This window comes from Choristoneura fumiferana, chromosome 26, assembly GCF_025370935.1.
Source record: "Choristoneura fumiferana chromosome 26, NRCan_CFum_1, whole genome shotgun sequence".
Classification (NCBI taxonomy): Eukaryota; Metazoa; Arthropoda; class Insecta; order Lepidoptera; family Tortricidae; genus Choristoneura; species Choristoneura fumiferana.
Window position 1 is genome coordinate 8,177,624 of NC_133497.1, and position 22,078 is coordinate 8,199,701.

Consider the following 22,078-nt stretch of genomic DNA (forward strand, 5'->3'; position numbering starts at 1 on the left):
TGATGATGAAAATTCAACTTGCAAGATGCAATTCATGCACAGATGGTTGACCCATTGTCTTATGGTATAGGATTTAATGATAGTGTACCTAGTGTAGTGTACTTTCAACAATAATGGCGGTCAAAAAAATGTACTTCAATTAAAACTGTTTTTTTTACCAACACCTTTAATGTCTCACTGACGTAACTGAAAGAAACCAAAAACTTATTTTTTACTTGTGGTTACAAATCAAACAAATGAGTAAATATATATAAGTACGTATATTTATAAATCGTACTTAAAACTATAATTAAAACTAAATATCATCATCACAAACAGAAGGCTCTATTATAATGCTTTCAATTTCATTTACGAAATGAAACTTACAATTTAGGCTGTTCCACCAGAGATGTGCGAGGATGTGTTGCGAGGAATGTGTTTATCATTAACCAATAGAAACGCTTAATTTACCTATCCTCGCTTCGGCTGCGGCTCGCGACTAGAGCGGCGCTGAGCGAGGATAGCTAAATAAAGCTTTTCTATTGGTTCATGTCAAATCCATCCCTCGCATCGCATCTCTGGTGGAAAACGCAGCTTAAATTTTTCAATTTCATATAGTCCGTAAGAAATAACGACCATTTCGTATTTGCATAGAGTCAGAAAAATCACCATTTGTAAATATGTCCAGAAATAATTCTACCATTTTAAATTATGTTACCACTTAAAAACTAATTCGATTTGAGGGCGTTACCATATTACTATATTTCACGGTTTAATTAACGTAGGATGGCATGTATTCATGTACATCTCACATTTTACTTACAAAATCTGCAATTGTTTGAAAAATGTTGCGGACAGATTAGTGTCGGTCTCCTAATTTATAATACACTAAATTCAGTTCTGTCTTAATTGATTAATAATAAAAAAACTGGTTCTAAATATTTTTCAGCACAATTATATTTTGATACAATTCATTTTGGATGGTGTTAATTTTTTATCGCTCTGAATATGAAATCCTGGACTTCCATGTTGTGGTACACAACTCATATTTATGTACTTTTCTATGTATTAACATAGTTATCATATCATATACCTACAGAATTAAATAATCATATAAAGTATCTTAAATATTTTTTCGTATTAATCTTGTAGTACGGTCAGCGTCATAAATATATTATATACGTTACCAAGACGTCAAAAATATCTATACACCACTAAACATGAGGTCGATCAATGTATACTTTGACGCTATGGCTGTATATATATTTTTGCACTTGACTGTACATGTACTGTATACAATATTGACACATACATACATTATTGTATTGTTTACATAGTATTAAGTTCAAAAGGAAGACAAAATTAATCTCATTCTGTTACAGTTACAGTGTTTAGCTTAGCTTTAGTTTTACCAGTTCTAAATTAATTATTGGACGCGCCGGAAAGGACTTAAAATATTTAAGTCTGTATCTTATGGCAGTTATGGCTGCCGCTTTTAAAAGCTTAACTATAGTTATAAAATCTTAACTTTAGTAATAGGTTTTAGTAAAATTGGCACCATAATGCTAGATGTCGATGTTTACTTCAATAATACTAAGGAATCTTAAATTTATTTATATGCTTTAACATTTTTCCAGGCTCCGCTAATTTAGATATGCTACTGCATAATTAATCATGGTTTTATATTGTTTACCTTGGAGGGATTAAATTATAAAAACGAATAATATTTTTCAAGACTTCAATTCATTTTGTACCATATTCTATGTTGCAAGGTCGAATATTTGTGTACTTAGTACACTGTACTATTATGTGGTCTGGTCACTATATGCACTACGCCTGGAAAAGGGTTAAGATTCCCTTTAAACTACATATTGATTTGAGATACAAGCCCTTTATACTTGGTTTCGATAGGTATTTAACTAAATGTAAACAAAACAACATCAATTTGTGTCTTAAATATTGAAATTCCCCCATTAAACTATCTAAACATTTACATTTCTGTATTGAAATACACTATTCTAGTTTGTATTACCTACAATGATAGATAAGTAAAATGTATAAAAACCTTGAATCTACCAAATGCCAGCAGCTGAAGTTTGTTTACATTTAGTTAAATACCTATCCAAACCAAGTATAAGTAACAAGATGTTATTTGTAAAACTAAACTCAATATCCTTGAGAACATAAGTTTCAATGCTAATATTACTTTAAAGTTAATAAAAATTTAAAGATACTGTTTTTGAGCACATTAACTAAATCTTGGACGAGGTTTACGGTCCAGTACGTATTGAATCTACCAAAAAAAAGGGTTTAAAACGTAACCAACGTTCCTAATGAGATCAAACTATACTTGAACATGGCCATATTTTTTATGCATATCCATGTGGCAGTTGAGGTTGCTGCGTCGCAAAAATGCCTTACCACAGACTTCACAACTGAACTTCCTCTCTCCCTCATGCTTAACCATATGCAAGCGAAGGAGATAGTTGTCGAAAAACTTCTCATTGCACACGGAGCAAGGCACGTTTTTCTCTTTCAAATGCGTCCGCCGTATATGGTCTTTCATAAAAGAGTTTCTAGTGAACATCTTGCCGCAGTAACTACACTTGTGGCCTATATCGTGGGTGGTTATTAAGTGTTTCTGTTTGTGATACTGAGATTGGAATTGCTCTGGGCACTTGGGGCATTTGTAGTCTTTAGCATTGTGGCTTTTGGCTTTATGCCGCGCTAAACACCATTGGTTTTTGAACTTGAGTCCGCAGACATCGCATTCGCAAGAGCCGGTGTGAGCGTAGGTGATGTGAACTTTGAGGTTATTTACGTTTTTGAAGCTGCGGCCACAGAAATCGCATATTCTGTTGTTGTCGCTGTGTTCGGAATTGATGTGCCTGAGAAGAGTGCTGAAGTAACGGAATGATCGATCAGCGCATATAGGACACGGTATATTGTCTTTTATTAAACGGAATGGTTCAAAGCAGCGTTTCATGGTTTTGTCGTAATCAGCCTTGTGGTCTGTTATGAGATGGTCTATCAAAGAGTCTAGGTCATCCGCTGGTTGGCAACACATTTTGCAAGCGAGGGACGCAACGTCGACTTTGACGCTAATTCTTTCTCCCTTTAATTTTTTCATACATTTAGACTTTACGTCACATACAGGATGCTCTCGCAAAGTGTGATCTTTTAGATCGTCGAATTCGACGAACTTTTTCGAACAGTAGAAACAAGAGTATTTTGAGAAGAATTTGAACGGTATAGCGGTGGACATGTTGAGCACGCATTGAATGTTTTGTCGGATTTGTAAGATGTTCTGTTTCTTTTTGGGCTCCACGTAAGAATCGTCTGGAAAAGCTATGCTGGTTCGCGGAGCTTCTAGCTGCGAAAGTATTCTTACTTCGCATTTATACAGGTGTTGCCTCAAGCCTTGTTTAGAATGCAATTCTTTTGCACAATAAGTACACTTTAGGCTACCATCATCAGGATGGTCTAATTGGATATGTTTCTGCAGAAGGCCATAGGACGAGAAAGTTAAAGAGCAATCCTGACATTTCCTAACATGGAAAGTGTTTTGATGTTTCTTTAGTATGCCCCTAGTTTTGAAGATAGCTGCGCATTGCTCGCAAGAATATCCTCCCTGGCGATGATTGTCTCTCGCGTGGAGAGCGAGGTCCCTTTTCTTATTAAACGTCAGCCCACAGTCGTCGCAAATGAAGCAATTCTGCGGGTGAACGTTATTCACGTGTTTTACTAGATATCCAAAGTAGGTAAATTGTTCGTCACACAGCAAGCACCGGAAGTCTGCTAGCCTGTATAACTGGAAAGGGATTTCTATGCTAGAGTCGTATCGGAGATCGTGTTTCAGGTTCAGATGGTCGACGATTTCGTCGAATCTGCTGAAAGCCTCGCAGCATATCTCGCAAACGATGTCAGAGACGTCAACTTTTATTTCTATGTGATTCCCTTTGATTATCTTCAGGGAATAGTCGTCGGTGGAGCAGAGGCCGTGAGCTTTAGTGTGCTTTCTGAACTCGGGGTACTCAGTATAGTTTTTACCGCAGTAGAAACATAGGTACGTGCCCCGCCATTTGAAAGGCATGACCGAGGTGTTATTGAACAATATTTGCAAATTTTTCCTCCTCCGCTGAGAGGTACAGCTGTCGTACGGGCGGTGCGCATATTCATCTGAAAAGAAACGATTCTTGCTGTAATTGCAGAACTCTTACAACTTCTTAATTAACTTCTCAGTCCGTCTAAATTAATATCAAGTTAGCGCTTGGGCGTTAGCGTTTTTAACGTGGGAAGCCATGTGACCCCTCAGATTTTTCTTCCACAGAAATTTCTTGCCGCAAACGTCGCAGTGGAAGTTGCGCTCCCCTATATGCTTGACCATGTGCATTTTGAGGAGGGCCGAATCGAAAAATCTCTCGTTGCACAGCGAGCACTGAACGTTTTTCTCTTTTAAATGCGTCCGTCTAATGTGGTTGTCCATGAAGGAGTTCCTCGTGAAAAGCTTGCCGCAATACGAGCACTTGTGGCCGGACGCGTGGGCCGTTATGAGATGCCTCTGCATCGCGTACTGCGATATAAACTTTTCCGGACATTCGGGACAGTCTACCATTTTGTTGCCATGAACTCTGCCCATGTGTGTGCGCAGATCTATATTCCTCGTGAATTCATATTTGCAAGTTACGCATTTGTATATCTTTCCTACCTTGTGTCGACGCGCAATGTGCGCTCTTAAATTCGGTTTCGTCCTAAAGGATTTTCCGCAATACATGCATATCGTTTTGTTGTCAGTGTGAGCGCCGCTTACGTGCCTCAACAAAGTGCTAAAATACCTATAGACTTCTCCACAAAAAGGGCAAGCGAAGTTATCTTTGATCAATTTGTATGGTTGGACGTTTATTTCTACTGATTTATCATAGCGCGTCTTGTGTTCAGAGGTTAAATGATCTATGAGATGATCCAAATCATTCAATGTTTCGAAGCAAATTTTACAAGATAACGTGGAAGTGTCTATTTTAATAGAAATATCTTCCCTATTTCGTAATCTCATGGATTTAAACTTGGAGTCGCAGTGGGGATGTTCAATGATAGTATGTTCTTTAAGGTCGTCGCATTCTGTAAAATGTTTAGTGCAATAGAAGCATCTAAATTTGTTCATGAAATGTTTAAACGGTATAGCGGTGGACATGTTGAGTATGCAAGCGATGTTATTCCTAATTTGTTTAACGTTAGGCTTTCTTTCCGTGTCATCTATGGAGACGACTTCGTCAACGATACGTTGCGTTTTAGAATCGTCAGACATGTTAGTGCAGTGCGCGGCGTGCCGTAAAAAACCTTGTTTAGTGTTCATGGTTTTGAGACAGAACCCGCACTGCAAAAACTCATCGACTATATGTTCTAACTTCATATGCTTCAGTCTCTTGTCTGAGGAAGAGAAACTTTTGAAGCAAATATTACAAATGGAGGAGTGCGTTTTAAATTTGTGATTGCTAAGGGCCCAGTTGGTGGGGAAGCTAACAGCGCATTGGGTACAATTGTAGCCTTCTTTTTTGTGGTAAGACCTAAGATGAGCTGTCAAGTCTCTGTGCTTATTGAATTTCTGATGGCAGACCTCGCATGAAAGAAATTTCATGGGGTGGCTGTTGTTAACATGGACGATTAGTTTTCCGAAATGGTTAAAACTCTCTTCGCAGAGTAAACATTTGAGGTCAGCTAAGCGGTACTTCATTATAATAAGGTCTGAGTGTTTGTCGTACGGTAAGTTATGCTTATGGACTAAGTGAGTGATTAAGTCGTCGAAGTTGGTAGATTGTTCGTCGCATATTTCGCATATAGTGTCAGAGACGTCTATTTTGATTTCTATGTCGGTGCCAGAGACGCGACTGAGCGCTCGGTCGGTAAGCGAGCAAGCGCCATGCGCCCGCGTGTGTTTCCTCAACATATCATAATCCGCCACGTCCTCGCCACAGTAATAACAAAGATATTTTTGCCGCCATTTGAACGGTATCATCGAGGTGTTGTTGAATATTATTTGCAGATTTCTCCTCTTGCGATAATTGGTGCTTTTCACGTTTTTCAGCCCAATTTCATCTGAAAAGAAATTTACTTTTCTGTAGATATGCGGTTCAGTCACATTCAAGGGCACAGGTAAAGGCAGGCACAGGCAGTCAACGTCATCGCACGCATCCAAATTTGTGCAAAAAATCTAATACAAAACAAATTGACAGCTTTTCCAATAAATGATAACTACGAGAGCCTCAGTTAAGTCATGCTATGATCTTTGTCATATAATTTAAACTGTGGCTTACACACCCTATACAATTTGTATTAGATTAACATTCCTAATACCGAGCCATCACAAAATTACGTTCTTCTGTTACGTAAACCTACGCGTTCCGTTTATGCGAAGACATGTGCCCCCTCAAATTTTTCTTCCACAGAAATGTTTTCCCACAAATATCGCAGTGGTAGTTCCGCTCCCCTATATGTTTCACCATGTGAATGTTCAATCTGGTTTTATCAAAGAACTTTTCTTTGCATACGGAGCATTCCACGTTCTTCTCTTTCAAGTGTAATCTTCGGACGTGGTCCTTCATGTAAGAGTTCCGCGCGAACAGCCTATCGCAAAACGAGCATTTGTGGCCCGATCCGTGAGCATCTATCAAATGTTTCTGTCGTAAATAAACCGTAGCGAATTTCTCACTGCATTTGGAACATTTAAAAGTCTTCGTACCATGCACGTTAGCCCTATGAGCTGTCAACTTGGCAATGTTAGGAAAAGTTAAATCGCAGTCGGGACATTTGCACTCGCTACCCCTGTGATACCTTGCTAAATGACCCCGGTAGGACGGCGTGTTTCTAAAAGTTTGACCGCAATATACACAGACGACATTGTTATTAGAATGACTTTCATTCATATGCTCGAGTAACTTTACAAAGTACCTAAATGCAACGTTAGGGCAGAGGGGACAAGCCATATCGTCTTTCGCTATTTTAAAAGGTTGGACTATACTTATCATAGATTTGTCGTATTTAGTTTTATGATTTGATATTAAATGGTCGGAGAGGGCGTCTAAGTCGGAGATAGATATGCAGCACAATTTGCAAGCTAAGGAGGAGATGTCTATTTTGACGATAGCGTCTTTCCCTTTTATAGACTTCATGGCTTTCCCCGAAGGATCACAGTAAGGGTGTTTGGTGATGGTGTGTGTTCGTACTGGCTCAAATTCGGTGTGGTTATTTGTGCAATAGAAACAACGAAAGCGGTTCATGTAGTATTTGAAAGGAATTGCAGTGGACATGTTCAAAATGCACGCGATGTTTTCGCGTCGCAGCTTTGCTATTCTTTTCCTTTCCGCCGCGTCAAAATCCAAACTTTTCAATTTAATATTGCTTAAACCTGGTTCTTCTTTCACGCATATTTCTATCTGATCATCGTAAGGGTCTGTATGAAACAATTTATTGTGCAGCTTGAGATCTTTTTTCTTTTGGAACATTTCGGAACAATATTCACATTGGAAATTGTCCGCATGTCTGCTGTTGACGTGGAAGTTTAGGAAAGCCATTTCGGAAAAATTTTCTTCGCACAACGGGCAGCTGAGGTCTAGTAATTTGTACTGTTCTATTAACATTTGGACTTGTCTGTCGTATTTTAAGTCATGCTTTGTGACCAAATGGTCGATCAAGGCGTCTAGGGTTTTGAAACGATCATCGCATAATTGGCAGGACATATCGGACACGTCTAATTTAAGTGTGGTCTTTAGGCGGCGTTCAGCCAAATATTTTTCTATTAGACTCTTGTCGTGCGAGTTGATGTGTTTGACAAGGTCGTCATAAGTCAAACAGCTGGTGCTACAGTAAATACAAGCATAATGGCCGCGCCATTGGAACGGTATAACCCTCGAGTTGCGAAACAGCGTTTGCAGATTTTTTCGGCGTCCCGCTGCTAATTCGCAGGCCTTTTTGTGCGGTATATCATCTGAAAACAAATTGCTCTACTATATGTTCGCGTTTAATAACACACGTTTCTATTTGCATAAGGTTCTTAGAGCACGTAAAGACAAGATTTCTTTAAATATCCTAACAGTAAATAGATTTAGCTTTAATGTTTAGAAATAAGATTGATTAGATTATTTTTCCAACAGAATAGCAGAATAGTTACTGCAGAATGTGTGCTTGCAGCTTTTGTGGCGTGACATACATTCTGCTGCGGATATGAGCTGCACTTTTCTTTTTGTGTGTACACTACCATTACCATGGCTTAACGTATGTTGCGCTCAGTTCTGATTGTTCCAGAAAGTTCTTATCACAGTAAAAGCAGGTAAAAACGCTGCGCCTTTAGAAAAGGGTCACGGTTGTATTTGTGAAACAAGATTTCCAGATTTTGACGGCGCTAGGGCATAGCTATGATGAACGCTTTTCTTAGGTTTTACACTAAATCCAGAGAGAGATCAAAGGGACGGAACACGACGGAATAATTCGCAAGTTTTTATTTTTAAACAAACTTTAATTTGGAATACTGTGTGTAGTATAATTTTAAAGGAGTATAATTTTGGTCACAGACTTATCTAATACTATAAGCTGCCAGTAGTTTTAGATTGCTTGTTATGGGATGCCATGTGAACCCTAAGATTTTTCTTCCAGAAGAAACTCTTCCCGCAGACGTCGCAATGGAAATCCCTTTCCCCTACATGTTTGACCATGTGGATCTTCAGGAGGTGATTATCGAAAAACTTGTGGTTACAGACAGCGCACTGCACATTTTTCTCCTCCATATGAGTGCGGCGTATGTGATTCCTCATAAAAGAGTTTTTGACGAACATTTTGCCACAAAACGAGCATTTATGGCCGATGTCGTGAGCTTGAATTAAATGCTTCTGTCTTTCGTATTCTGAAGGGAATTTTTCAGGACACTTTTGGCACGGGACCTCACGAATGCCATGTGTTTTGGCTCTGTGACTTTTTAATTTAAGCGCCGAGTTTAATTCGACGTTGCAATCTATACATTTGAAAACTTTCGGTCCGTGTATCCGCGCTATATGCATTGTCAAAAGGGCTTCGCTGGCGAAGACTGCACCGCAGTTAGAGCATAGGCGTGTCTTAGGGGAATGTTCTTTGTTCATATGTTTAAGTAAAATGTTGAAATAAGAGAAGGCCTGAGGACACAACGGACAAGCCATGTTATATTTCTCGAGCCTAAACGGCTGCATGATACCTCTCAAGTTTTTATCGTAATTAGCTTTATGATTTAAAATCAAATGGTCGACTAACAAATCAAAATCGTTAAAAGGTTCGAAACAAATCCTGCAAGACAGCGAAGTTATATCTAGTTTGAGACACACATTCACGCCCTTCAACGATTTAGGACATTTTCTCTCTAAATCGTAGAACGGGTGTTCTAATAAAGTATGCGTTCGCACGTCTTCGTGTTCATTGAAATCTTTCGAGCAATGGAAGCATGTGAATCTGTTCTGATAATATTTAAAAGGGATAGCCGTTGTCATGTTTAGTATGCAGGCTATATTTTCCCGGTTGCGTTTGGCTATAGCGTTTCTCTCGCGCAACCGTCTACGTTGGGTTTCGATTTCGCAGTCATCGATGTCTTCGAAAGCTGCTAAGTCTTCTGCGTCCAGTCTGAGGTAAGAATTCCTCCTAGATTTGAGTCTAGAAAGTATTCTCGCACACTTGCTTTCAGACGCGCCATGCGTGTTCATTAGATGAAGCCTCAACAAGCTATTCTTTCTGAAACAGAGTTCACATTTGACGCACTGGAACCCCGCCCGCCTGTGATAAATCCGACAATGAGCCGCCAAGTCGGATTTTTTATTGAAACTCTTATCGCATTGTTCGCAAGGCACCAGTTTTTCCATGTGATTTTTCCTAACGTGCATAACAAGATTGCGAAAATACTCAAAACTTTTTCCACATTCGGTACATTTGAGATCGACTAGTCTGTAGGAGGAGAGACACATGGGGACGTCTTGGTCATAGTGCAATCCGTGTTTTGCTATTAAATGGGGGATGATCTCGTCGAGGCTATTGAAAGGCTCATCGCAGAGTTCGCAGGTCACGTTAGATATGTCTAACTTGACTTCTATTGAACTACCGTACTTTTGGGTGACCAGGGATTTGTGTTTGACATTGCACGGACCGTGAGACTTGGTATGTTTAACGAACTCCTTATAATCACGATATTTCTCGCCGCAGTAAAAGCAGCCGAACTGGCTGCCGCTTTTAAACGGTATTACTGTGGTATTGTTGAAAAGTATCACCAAGTTTTTTCTCCTACGCTCAGTGGCGCCCAGCCCGCCGATTGACTGGTGTTTTATTTCTGAAACGAAATTTACATCGTGTCAATCGAGAGCCAACGACGACGACATCCTTAGTGGACATTTAAAGTACTGACCAATGAAGTTTCTATCATATAACCTATTATTTATTAAATTAAGTTTATAATTTTGGTGTGGTGCTTCAGAATTTCAAAGACTTCAGAAACAGAAATTGTAGACAGCGAGAACGTACCTCTCTTAGCCGTTATTTTTACATGAATTATCAGTATCACAGTACCTTTTCGAACACGGTTACAAAATAAATATGATAGTTATTCTATTTTTTTATCTAAGTTAATCGTTGCAATTCTAAATATTTGCGTTGAGAGCTTGATAGTTTCTACTTATAACTTCACTAATCATGTCAACAAAATCAAACCATAGACAGTGTCAATGAGGCAATCTGAGGCCTTATTGTCTAACGCACTCGGAATCACGATCGTTTTCACCATTTCTCTCTGTCACACAGTGTGAGATGAGGATAGAAAGGGATGGTGATTGCGATCGCGACTGCCACAGCGTTAGACACTACGGCCACTGTTCACATAGTTCGCAATTTCTATCTGCGTTACCTAAATATGTATAGGATTAATTTGTTTATTGTGCCTAGACATGTGAGTACGGAGGCTTTTCCTCCAGAAGAATCTTTCTCCGCAGATATCACAATGAAAGTTCTTCTCGCCGCTATGTTTGACCATGTGACGTCTAAGCAGTATGTTGTTGAAAAACTTCATATTACAAATAGAACATTCGACGTTTTTCTCCTTCAAATGTGTCCGTCGAATATGGTCTCTCATGAAAGAATTGCGAGTGAACAATTTCCCACAATAGGAGCATTTGTGGCCAGAATTGTGGACTTCAATAAGATGTTTCTGTCTTAAATACTGAGTTGAGAAGCTCTCTGGACATTTAGGGCACTTGGCCGCCTTGACACCGTGGGCTTTAGCCATATGCATATACAGTCTAGACGGTATGTTACAATCCGCACCGCAAATGTTACATTTAAATCTACCATCCCTGTGATGCCTCCAGATGTGAACGCGCAGATTCTGATCCCGTCTAAAAGTCTGACCGCAGTAGACGCAAATTATGTTATTGTTAGTGTGAATATTGTTCATGTGTTTCAATAACGTTCCGAAGAACCTGAATACTTCGTTAGGACAGTGAGGACAAGCCATGTGGTCTTTGATCAGTCTATAAGGTTGTAAGCATGTTGTTATCGATTTATCGTAATTAGCATCGTGTTTTAAAATTAAATGATCTAGCAAAGTATCGAAATCGGATACAGACTCGAAGCATAACTTACACGCTAAAGAAGAGATGTCAATTTTAACGCAAGCCACTGATTCTCTGCATTTCCTTATACATTTCTGTTTAACATCGCATATTGGATGTTCGATTATTGTATGTTCGCGCATTAAATCAGAATCGGGAAAGTCTTTGGAGCAATAAAAGCAGTTAAACTTGTTCTTATAGAAGTTAAAAGGTATAGCTGTCGACATGTTTATGACTATAACTATATTTTCCCTAATCTGTTTGACGCTCGGTCTTTTCACGGGATCTTCGTAATTCTGGTCGAGGTCCATGGGGTCGTAATCTTTTTTTCTTATTTCTATTTGAAATAGTTCATCGCCTTTACACTTCCTTGCGTGCATTCGAAGTCCCTGTTTCGTATGGAATTCTTTAAAGCAATTATCGCATTGTAGAGACCCATCATCTGGATGTTCTACTTCCATATGTTTTTGTTTTAAAGCGGCTGACGGCAGTTTTAACTGGCAAATGGTACACCTAGTCAAGTGTCGATTGTTTCTGTGTTTACGGAGAATGTTTAAAGAACTAAAGCTTTGCGGACAGGATTCGCATCGATAACCACCTTCCCTATGATAGTTTTTCATATGAGAGAACAAGTCTCGTTTCTTATTGAACTTTTGCTCGCACTTGTCGCAAATGAGACAGTTCTTCGGATGACTATTGTTGACGTGGGACACTAGGTAGCCAAAATACGCGAATTTTTCCTCGCACGCTAGACAACTGAGATCAACTAGCCTATACTCTTCTATGGCCATATCTACACCTTTGTCGTATTCTAATTTATGTTTGATAAACAAATGGGTTACAATATCGTCGTAGGTGGGGAAAGGTTCGCTACAGATTTCGCAACTAATATCAGACACGTCGATTTTGATCTCCATGTTTTGACCGCCTTTTAGCACTTTTAAGGAATGATCGCGCGTCGAGCAATCGCCGTGGGATTTTGTATGTTTGCGGAGAGCACTATACTCCGCTATGTCTTTGCTGCAATAGAAGCAGAGGTATTTGCCGCGCCATTTGAAAGGTATAATCGTGGTGCTGTTGAACAGTATTTGGAGGTTTCTCCGCCTGCGCATCGACGACGATTCGCAGCCTTTGTATTTCCGCGGTTTAACATCTGAAAAGAAATTTTCTCGACTGTAAATGTACCCTTGTTATTTAAACTAGACACGTTTCAATGAGCATTACTTTTTAAGTCAAATGAATAAATAAATGAAACTGATTTAAAATTCTATCAGGGTACATTTAAAGTTCGTTGGACGGAGTAGGATAGAATAGAATGGAAATTTAAATAATGAATGACAAGAGTGAACATTTTAATTATTAATAAAATATTAAATAAAACCGTTAGAATATAATCTAGCCTGAATGCCGGCTCTGGGGTAGAGCAAGAAAGAGCAGCGGTCGCTCCAAGCGCCAGTTTCCAGTGCAAAAAAAAAACTGGCGCCTTTTGAGAGGCACGGAGGCGGTGTAGACAATCTCGCTCTATCTTGATCAAGGGCTAGAGGCAGCACTGGCCCGAATATAGCAGCCAAAAAGAGTCAATTTTATTAACTAACAGCTTCAGGATGATGCACTCTCATATGCTGCTTTAAACTACTATTCTGCACAAAGGCCTGACTACACAACGCGCATACAAATCTCTTGTCGTTGTTATGGATACGCATATGATCCCTCAAAGTCTGTTTCCTCGCATAAGACTTCTTGCACACCTCGCATTGGTGTACTCTCTCCCCAAAATGCTTCACCATGTGCTTCTGCACTTTCGTCTTAGAGAAGAACTTCTGATCACAAATGGTACAAGAATAATTCTTCTCTCGTATATGCACTTCTTTGAGATGCGTTAGCATTTTGCTAGGTAATTCGAACGCTTTATGGCATATGGGACAGTTCGAGCACGGTACGTTTATATTATGGACAGTACGGTGATGAGTCTTGCGACGTATGTAATCGGGGAAAGTTTCGTCGCAATAGAAACACTTGCAAACTTTCTTTTTGTTGTGTACTTTAGATTCGTGTTTATATTTGATGGTGAGCGAATCGAAGGTTTCCGGGCAGAGACTGCATCGGAACCCTGAGCCATGATTCTGGGCGTGACTCCTCAGCCGGCTTTGGCTCAGAAAACCCTTTCCGCAAACAGCGCACATGTAGTCGCCGTAATGGATATTCATGTGCTCGTTTAGTTTGGTAAAGTATTTGAATTCTTCGTTGCAAACTGCGCATTTAAACGAATAGGTATCTCCATCGAATCGGTAAGGTAAGACTCCAAAGCACCCGTTTAGTTCGGTGAACTTTTTATCATGTGCTGAACGGAGATGACCAATAAGTGAGTTTATGTCATTGAAATCAGCATTGCAGAGACGGCAGTCTATTACGGAGAAAAAAACTTTGACTTTTTCGTCTCTCCTTAGGTAAGAAACGGCGGCTTTGATGTTGGCCTTCTGGTGCTCGTCCCAGGTATGTTTTTTGAGGATATTAATGTTCTGAAAGTTCTTGTGGCAGAAGAAACAGGAATAACTCTGACTATGCCACCTGAAAGGCACGACCGTGGAAGATTCTAGGACAGTTATGGCGTTTGCCTTCATGAGCCGGTTGCGGTTAGTGGCTGTCAACAGGGATTTGTTTGTCAGTACGACGGACGCAGTCTCTGGCCATTTCATACCTAAAAAGTGAAACGAAAGAGTCAAAATTGACATTGGTGGCCTTTAAAGGACAGGGAATGGGGTAGACTTTTAAGACAATAGGTTATAGTTTATAAATGTCAGTTTTAAAAGCAATATTTGTGAGATATGATGATGGATATGCATAAATTATTCAAAAGGGATCTTTAGAGAACCCAAATATGAACTTAACGTTTTGAATACGGTTTCATAAGCAATGTTTATTAGAAAATGATGATGGTTCTGCATATAATTCCTATAATTCCATAAAGATCTTAAGAGATCCCGAATATGTGTAAATAGACAGTAATATAGCTTTATTCAACAACTAACTTCCATCTGTTACTAATTCTGATTGACTTAGCTTGATTTTAATCCATTCCTAGAGCAAAATCTTCTGATTCTTCCAGTCTCATCTTCTGAGTTTTACCACATCGACAGCTGATCTGTACTTCGGTATTTTGCCAATAGTTATAATCATAATTTATGTGATGTCGTGGTTAAATCGCCCGATATTTTACACGGTATAAAAGTTAAACGCGTGGTATAAATATGCTGGTTTAAAAAAATCAAGTGTACACAAAAAAAAAGCAAAACGATGGTCTAAAACATGAGCAAGACTGGATTGGTGGTTTCTAAGTTAGTAAACAAAAAATCAGTGTTAAGAAAATCGTTTTGCTTTAAAATATGACTTGACACGTTCAATAATGCGAAATATGACATTTTCTAATAAAAAGTATAACTCTTATAGCATACTAAAACTAAAAAAGAAAAAGAGGGAAAATTCTCTTTTTACATATGATCTTAAGCCTTTTTGTCTGAAATTTGGTTCTCTTTAGGAACATTTATTTAATTTACAATGTTCGTATGTTACTTTATTTAGGTCAAATCTTCTGCAAGTCAAATTCCACCTGCATCTCTTGATTGGATTAACTTGAAATTTGGTATAATTACATTGATAATGCAAAATCACATACTTTTTATTTTTATTGCCACATTTGAATTTGTAGTGTCAAATCACAGACAAATAAACATATACACAAACGCTTGAAAACTTTCCTGTTACCACTTATTTACACACATAATAAATTATTTTATTATATCTCAATGACAAAATATGAAATAAATTTGACTTTATCATAAGGTTTTGAATTTTATTTAAATACACCGTACTTTAGGATGCCCAATGGACTCTATTAACTAAGCTTCTCTGTTGTATCTTTTTGTCTATATGTGTGAAACAGGATTGTATCTTTTGAACTGTAAAAGGTAAGTACCTACATAATGCATTACTATGGTAGTTCAACAAACAATGGTTCCCTTACAAGAAACATGGCTACAAGAGCAAGTTAGATTTGAGTTTAACCCATCTTTTGTTTGAAATGGTAACAGAAACTTTTTCAAAGGCAGGCTATTGAAGTTGTGTTATAAATTTTACTTCAAGTTTTGTTGTTTCCAGATATTCGCCGACTGTTGTAAGATGGCTAATAAGTAATTACATCGACGATATCAACCAGTATGCCATGAGGTTTCCGTTTCCTCGTTTAGTTTTTTCCTGTCAATCAATAAGTCAATGTCCAGTATGTGTGTGTTGAAACCACGGAATAAAGAGGCTAGTGGAAGTGTTTAGTGTGCGTTCCTGCGCTGCCAAGCATAAATATGAGGTATACCTCAAAACCTGTCTCAGTTATGTGTCAACCGAGTGCAGAGGTGACGTTTGAACCAGAATCGAATATTATTTTATTCGTCGAAAAAATGCCGTATTGTGCAGTGTTGAGCTATCAAAATGATAGTAAAATAAAAAATCTCACTCGAGAAGGCATTTTGTACGATCAGTAAATACTATTTACCTAATTTTAAAATAAAAACATGTTTTCCGTGGCTACGACATTATTTTTCACTTTACTTAAATGAAAAACAATTCTATCGATCAAAACATAAGGTTCATAATCGTGCGTATTTTGCCTGATACAATAATCTAGAATCTAGAATGTTCGCTATCCGCGCGCTACTCGCATCGCAAGGGATGTGGCTATGATACTAGTGTCATCTGTCATCTGACACGTAGCTGTTAGTCCTGTTAAAATTTAAACCTAACACTAATCGAAATAAAGTTCATAATCAATTGGTAACATTTCTTCAAGCATCTATTGGTGAGTAGCCAAACTGATTTGCCTGCTTCTGTTTTGCGCCTGACGGTTGCTCCGCTACTGAACGTTAGATGACAGAACTTTGTATGCAATTCGAATGTCAGGATAATAGGGCGTAACTCGTAACATAGCGTAATTGATTTTCGACACTATGCCACTACTTTAAAGTTTAAAATATGCTAACGGACCGGAGTTCATAACCTATTTTTAAATAAAACACAACAACCAATCATTTTCAAGATTTCATAATAGTCAACTTTATGTTAGTGTGAGTTTGGCGACATCGGTTCTGATACTAATCAATTCTGACGCCACTTCCACTAGTCTCTTCTGTGGTTAAAACAATAAATACGTTTTTACAATGTTTCGAACTACAATAACTACACGATACATTAAGTTAAGATCTTTATTCTTCTAGTTTCGTTCAATTTTATTTTGAAAAAAAAAAAAAAAAAAAACATTTGCCAAGTATTTTGTGGTGCAATCTAAGATGATGAATCCTTCCGAAACGTTGGCAGTATAAAAAGATCCCTTTTGCAACCTACTTTATAACCATTTTGATTTTGATTTCACAATCGTGATGCATACAAATGCATCGAAATATTGTGAGCTACGCAGACATTTATCGCTATCTATAAACAATGTGGCCTACTTAAGACAAAATTGACAACACAACTTCAATAACCATTGTATCAAAAACTCGGGACCTACCTTTCGCAACTGCTTTAGACTTGGTCGGTTTCTCTTCCAACTTGGGCACTTTGGCCTTCTTCTCCGGCTTGACAGCCGTGGAGGACTTCTTCGGGCGACCCCGCTTGCCTTTCACAGCTAGAGCGGAGACCGTTATGTCTTCAGACACCGATGGTTCTCCATAGTCTTCGTTTTTGAGGAGATCCTCTGGAAATTGAGGAGGGGTTAAGATTGTTAAAGAGCTTTTTGTGTACCTCATATAGATGGAGTGAATAATCAGTCCCCATTGTGAAAATAAAAAACAACTGCTTCCAATTGCTGCCGACGTGTCTATGAATTACTGTACAATGTACATTGATCAGTGACACTGTACAATGTACATTGATCAGTGACATATTGTAAAACTCAAATTAAATAAATAAAACACGAGTTTGAAGTATAATTATCTATCACACTGAGATGTTATAATTATAACCCCTATTAACAAATTATAATAATTATAAAGAATGTATTGTAAACAAAAATTTAATAAAATCTGATACCATCTATTTAATCATTTGGAGATTTTTATAGCTTTTAGCCAAGACCTTCGGTTCTATAGCGAGGAATCGAAAACGTTCCGCTAAGAATTATAAGATGGCGCCACCAGCGGCACCCTAGGATACAAAATGGCGATTATCACAATCTCCCCTCGTCTCTTCCAATAAAACCAAGATCAAGCAAACATCGCTGCGTAAGTTTACTCCACCTTCTCTTCAACCACAAGAACAAAAAGGATGGCCCCTTCAATAATCTTACCAACTGATAGTATTGTTGGGTGACAAGCAAGTCACTAACTGCAAAAAAATTTAGTGGAATATTAACCTTACGATGCTATGCATAAGTTTGATTATCCCTCTAGTGACTTTTGCTTGTCACCCGTCGGTATGACACAGGGTCTATCTATACATAGTCACGTCTATATTGTAGATGATGACTCTTTTGGCACAGGAGTAACCCTGTATACTTTCCTTGTATGATAACAGATAGTGTGTATCTATTTAACTAATAGTGGATTGTACAAAAAGAACATAAAACGAGCTTCATATAGCCACCCGAGCTGGTACGGCTTGGGTTGATACACGTCAAGGGGAATATAGATTGCGAGGAAATGACATAGCAGCAGTGCAACAATTGTTCGATTTCTACTGCATGCATTAATGCATGAAAAATAAAAGGTAGGTACATAAAAATTTAAGAAAATAAAAGGTACATAGGTAGTGATGAAAAACCGGCCAAGAGCGTGTCGTACACGCGAAAAATAGGGTTCCGTAGCCATTACGAAAAACTAAGTAATGTTTTTCTAAGGATTTCGTATTTTATATACCAATAACCAATACCGAGTTTAGGTATATTTTATACCTAAGGCTGCTATTTACTCTTCAACTACCAATAAATTTCAAGCAAACTTAGCCGTTATATTCGTGTAAAACCACAGCTTTCTAGCATTGATAGTCCCTGAGCAAAGCCGCGGACGGACAGACAGACATGGCGAAACTATAAGGGTTCCGTTTTTGCCATTTTGACTCTGGAACCCTAAAAATGCATTAATGCAAGAAAAATAAAAGGTACTTAGAAAGTGAACAATTGTTTCCACTTGTGCTATGTCATTTTCTCGCAATCTATTTTCCCTTGACATTTGTTTTATTGATTTATTTTGATTGTTTTTTAGTTCTATATTAAAAATTATTAAAAAAAAATATGTAGAAACTTTTTTGTTTGTGGCTGTTGACACCAGATTACCTTGGTCTTCGACAAAGATTTTACTTTATGCACTAGACTTTATGAACAAGAGAAGTGAAAAAATAATTATTTACCATCAACATAGTCTGCGTCATCTTCGAGATATTCCACCTCGGCATCCTCAGCTCCTGCATCCTCCTCTATGTCCATGTTAATCTCAGACTTCATCTGTGTCTGGTACAGCAGCACTGCAAGGGTATAATTGCAATAGGCTAACTCCCTCTTTCACCATTCCATTGATTAAATTTATTTGACAGATAAATGTGATGTCCTCTTTGTATGTTTTGTTCGAATAGACGGAGACGGCACACACATTTCTCCTTCAAATCTAATAAGTCAGTCAGGTACATTTGGATTATCATAAAATATTGGACACATACTTTTTCTTTTCTTGATTAATCAAAAAAAACCGCGTGACGTGCTAAAAAGTTTCGCACGTCGTGACGTCACATTTTTTGTTCAATTGACAAAAGAAAAAAAAAATGTTAAATTTTTTCCGCTACTTAAGTGATCAGTGGATCACCATAAAAGTGACTTCTTAAATTTACAGAGAATTAAGATTCCAAAAATATGTTTTTCTATTTTTTTCCATGGAATCATTTTACTAAAAAAATACATGAAATGGCCAACCCGCTGAAGTATAGCTACCAACCAACACATATTTTAACCTATTCACCACCACTAAACAATCAAAGTGACATGCTCTGTACGCCACAGAAAAACCAGCAACAAATCAACTTGATTTTTAATTCCATTGCAAAAGGATTAATTTCAAGTTGAATGTTGGTCATGTATAGATGACCGTGGTGTGTGAGGCATTCCATTGGCTGGCACGAATGGATGACTCTGGCGGTGAAGAGGTTAAATGGTTGAACATAACTGTGTTAACCATGTAGTACTTTATTTCTTGAAAAAATTACACTGAGGTGAAAAACTTGCAGTCTGCTTCTACATTGAGACAAACCTTTGGGTCTGAACTCTCCTCGCCCCACCATATCCACAAAGCGCTTCTCGGACTCCAGCACCTGCTTCTTAAAGTTGCAAGCATCGCGAAGTCGTGTGATGCACACCTCACAGATGAGGCGGTTCGAACCGTTGGGGCCTGAAGGATGTTGCGATATCTGAATAGAACAAACAAAACAACTTGTAGATCTTGTAGAAGAATCTTATCTTACAAGTTACAACTTGAACAGCATCCAAATGAAATGGATTACTTTTGAATTTAATGTAGTACAGTCAAGGTCAAAGATATGAATCATTCTACTACTTTGTGTTTGAACTTTTGTATAAAATTGACAGAATGCATACAGTGACAAAATATAGTGTAGGTACAGTACAATTACTTGGAGTTAACACTTGACAGATGGGCGTGCCTTCAGTCAATTTTCAACTTTGAAGTCTTATGATTATGTAAAAACTATTTTATTTTTATAAATAAAATAGTTTTTACATAATCTGTAAACATGGGTAGCGGTATACTAAAAATGGCTTTATTTGTATGACCTCAAAGTTGAGAATTGACTGTTGGCACGCCCATCTGTCAAGTGTTAACTCGAATTAATCAAACTGTAAAGATTATTTTCTTATTTTTGTTGATACTTTTTAACACTTCAGATGATAAATTGATAATGTCAGCTTCATGGGTGCTCGCTCACTTCCCTATACAAGGGACAGATCAGTGATGAATGCAAATAGCTTTGCCAGATGTTTGCTCTGAGAGCTAACAATTGACCTGGCCGTTCATCATCATCATCATCTCAGCCGTAGGACGTCCACTGTTGGACATAGGCCTCCAGTTGCTTCGGCCATTCGTTTTGACCTGGCCGTTCATGGAACCCAAACCCCCAAGAACTCTTCTCAAGTTTGAGTTCTACAACAAATGAGAAAAGTCGTCTGCCTTCTGGCAAATCTTACACAGCATGGTTTGACTCTCACAAAAAAACTTATTCCAAAAAATAGAACTTACTAAGGATAGAATCCTATCCTATCCTAAATACTAAATGAGGCAGTTTGTAAAGATGTTTTGATGTTTGAATGAAGGTTTGATACTCAATCTCAGCTTCAATCTGGCCATGATAGTAAATGAGGCATTTGCCAGCCAGACTTCAGTCTGGACAGGCCTCATGGGCCTGGCTTGTGGGGCTTGCTGCAAGCTAGGCGGTACATAGAATAAGATTTCTGTCCCCTGGACTATGATGAACCAACCAGGCTCTTACACTGCACTGCACTAGCGCTGATTTAGATAATATTTATTATGGAGATAGTATTTGAGAACATAAATTCGTTCCAAAGAATTGATTTTTCATTAGGCTGTTAGATTAAGATATTTTAAATAGTTAACTAGTCTTAGCAGGGTTAGAAGTGACATCAATTGATGGAAATACAGTCATGAAGAAAATTAACAATGGATTTTAAGTCACGCCCCAAACGCTTTGAAGTTGAATACAATTAACGTAAATTTTACCGCTGATGGTGTCTTTGACAAATGCATTTAAGTAGACAACCATTTAGGCAAACACTTACGCTGATATCGAAGCATTCCAGTAACATATCGGCATAAATTTCGGTCTCACTCATCCAACTATACTCCGAACCCAGGTCTTTATAACAGCCCTCGGAAAGACAGCACCGGCACAAGCCGGGGCTTTCTTTAACAACAATCTCGTCGAAGTCCATCATTGTGTCACTTTTATAACATATTCTAATCAAAAACAACAGTTCCGGGCTCTGGGAATTATCACGAAATGCACAGCGTCAGTATTCTCACAGTACACCCGCCATTTTGTAAAGCAAAGCCAGCCAGGGCAGCCAGCCATCAATTTAATTTTTTTTTTTTTGTCCTGCCGTCCTGCGGGCGGGGTCGGGGCGGGATGAGAGGTGAGGTGATGTGACGCCGACGCCGGTACTCAACAGACAGACAGACTGTCTCCATAATATTCATACTCCATCATTGTGATCTGTGGTTACTTTATCCTTAAAATTGATCATCAGTGTAGTAAAAATTATCTATATATTTTGTCTAACTACAATCGCATGTATTTTTCTCTTGACAACATTTAGCAAGAGACATCTATTAGTTAGTAGTAGTACTAAATAAATACTGACATCTATTTTTAAATCATGATATTGAGTAGTGACATAATTATCGCGAATGAATTCGCCGCTAGAGGCAGTA

General features: G+C 38.3%; 1 protein-coding gene across 15 annotated transcripts in view; it reads right to left on the reverse strand.

Moving 5' to 3' along the window:
* The window catches only part of LOC141442641 (uncharacterized), a 41,460-nt gene extending 19,699 nt beyond the window's left edge, over positions 1 to 21,761 (reverse strand). For 3 of the 15 annotated variants that reach the window (XR_012452956.1, XM_074107680.1, XM_074107679.1), the window contains exons 1-4: positions 21,427 to 21,750; positions 19,868 to 20,024; positions 18,978 to 19,091; positions 17,143 to 17,328 (exon numbers count right to left, since the gene is read on the reverse strand). Coding sequence is in view for 14 of the 15 variants with exons in the window: in XM_074107680.1 (XP_073963781.1) it covers positions 17,143 to 17,328; positions 18,978 to 19,091; positions 19,868 to 20,024; positions 21,427 to 21,582 (613 nt within the window). In the remaining variant the exon portion in view is untranslated. The other 12 variants (XM_074107678.1, XM_074107673.1, XM_074107668.1 and 9 more) reach the window with 11 other exon arrangements.
* Between the last annotated feature and the right edge of the window lie 317 nt (positions 21,762 to 22,078).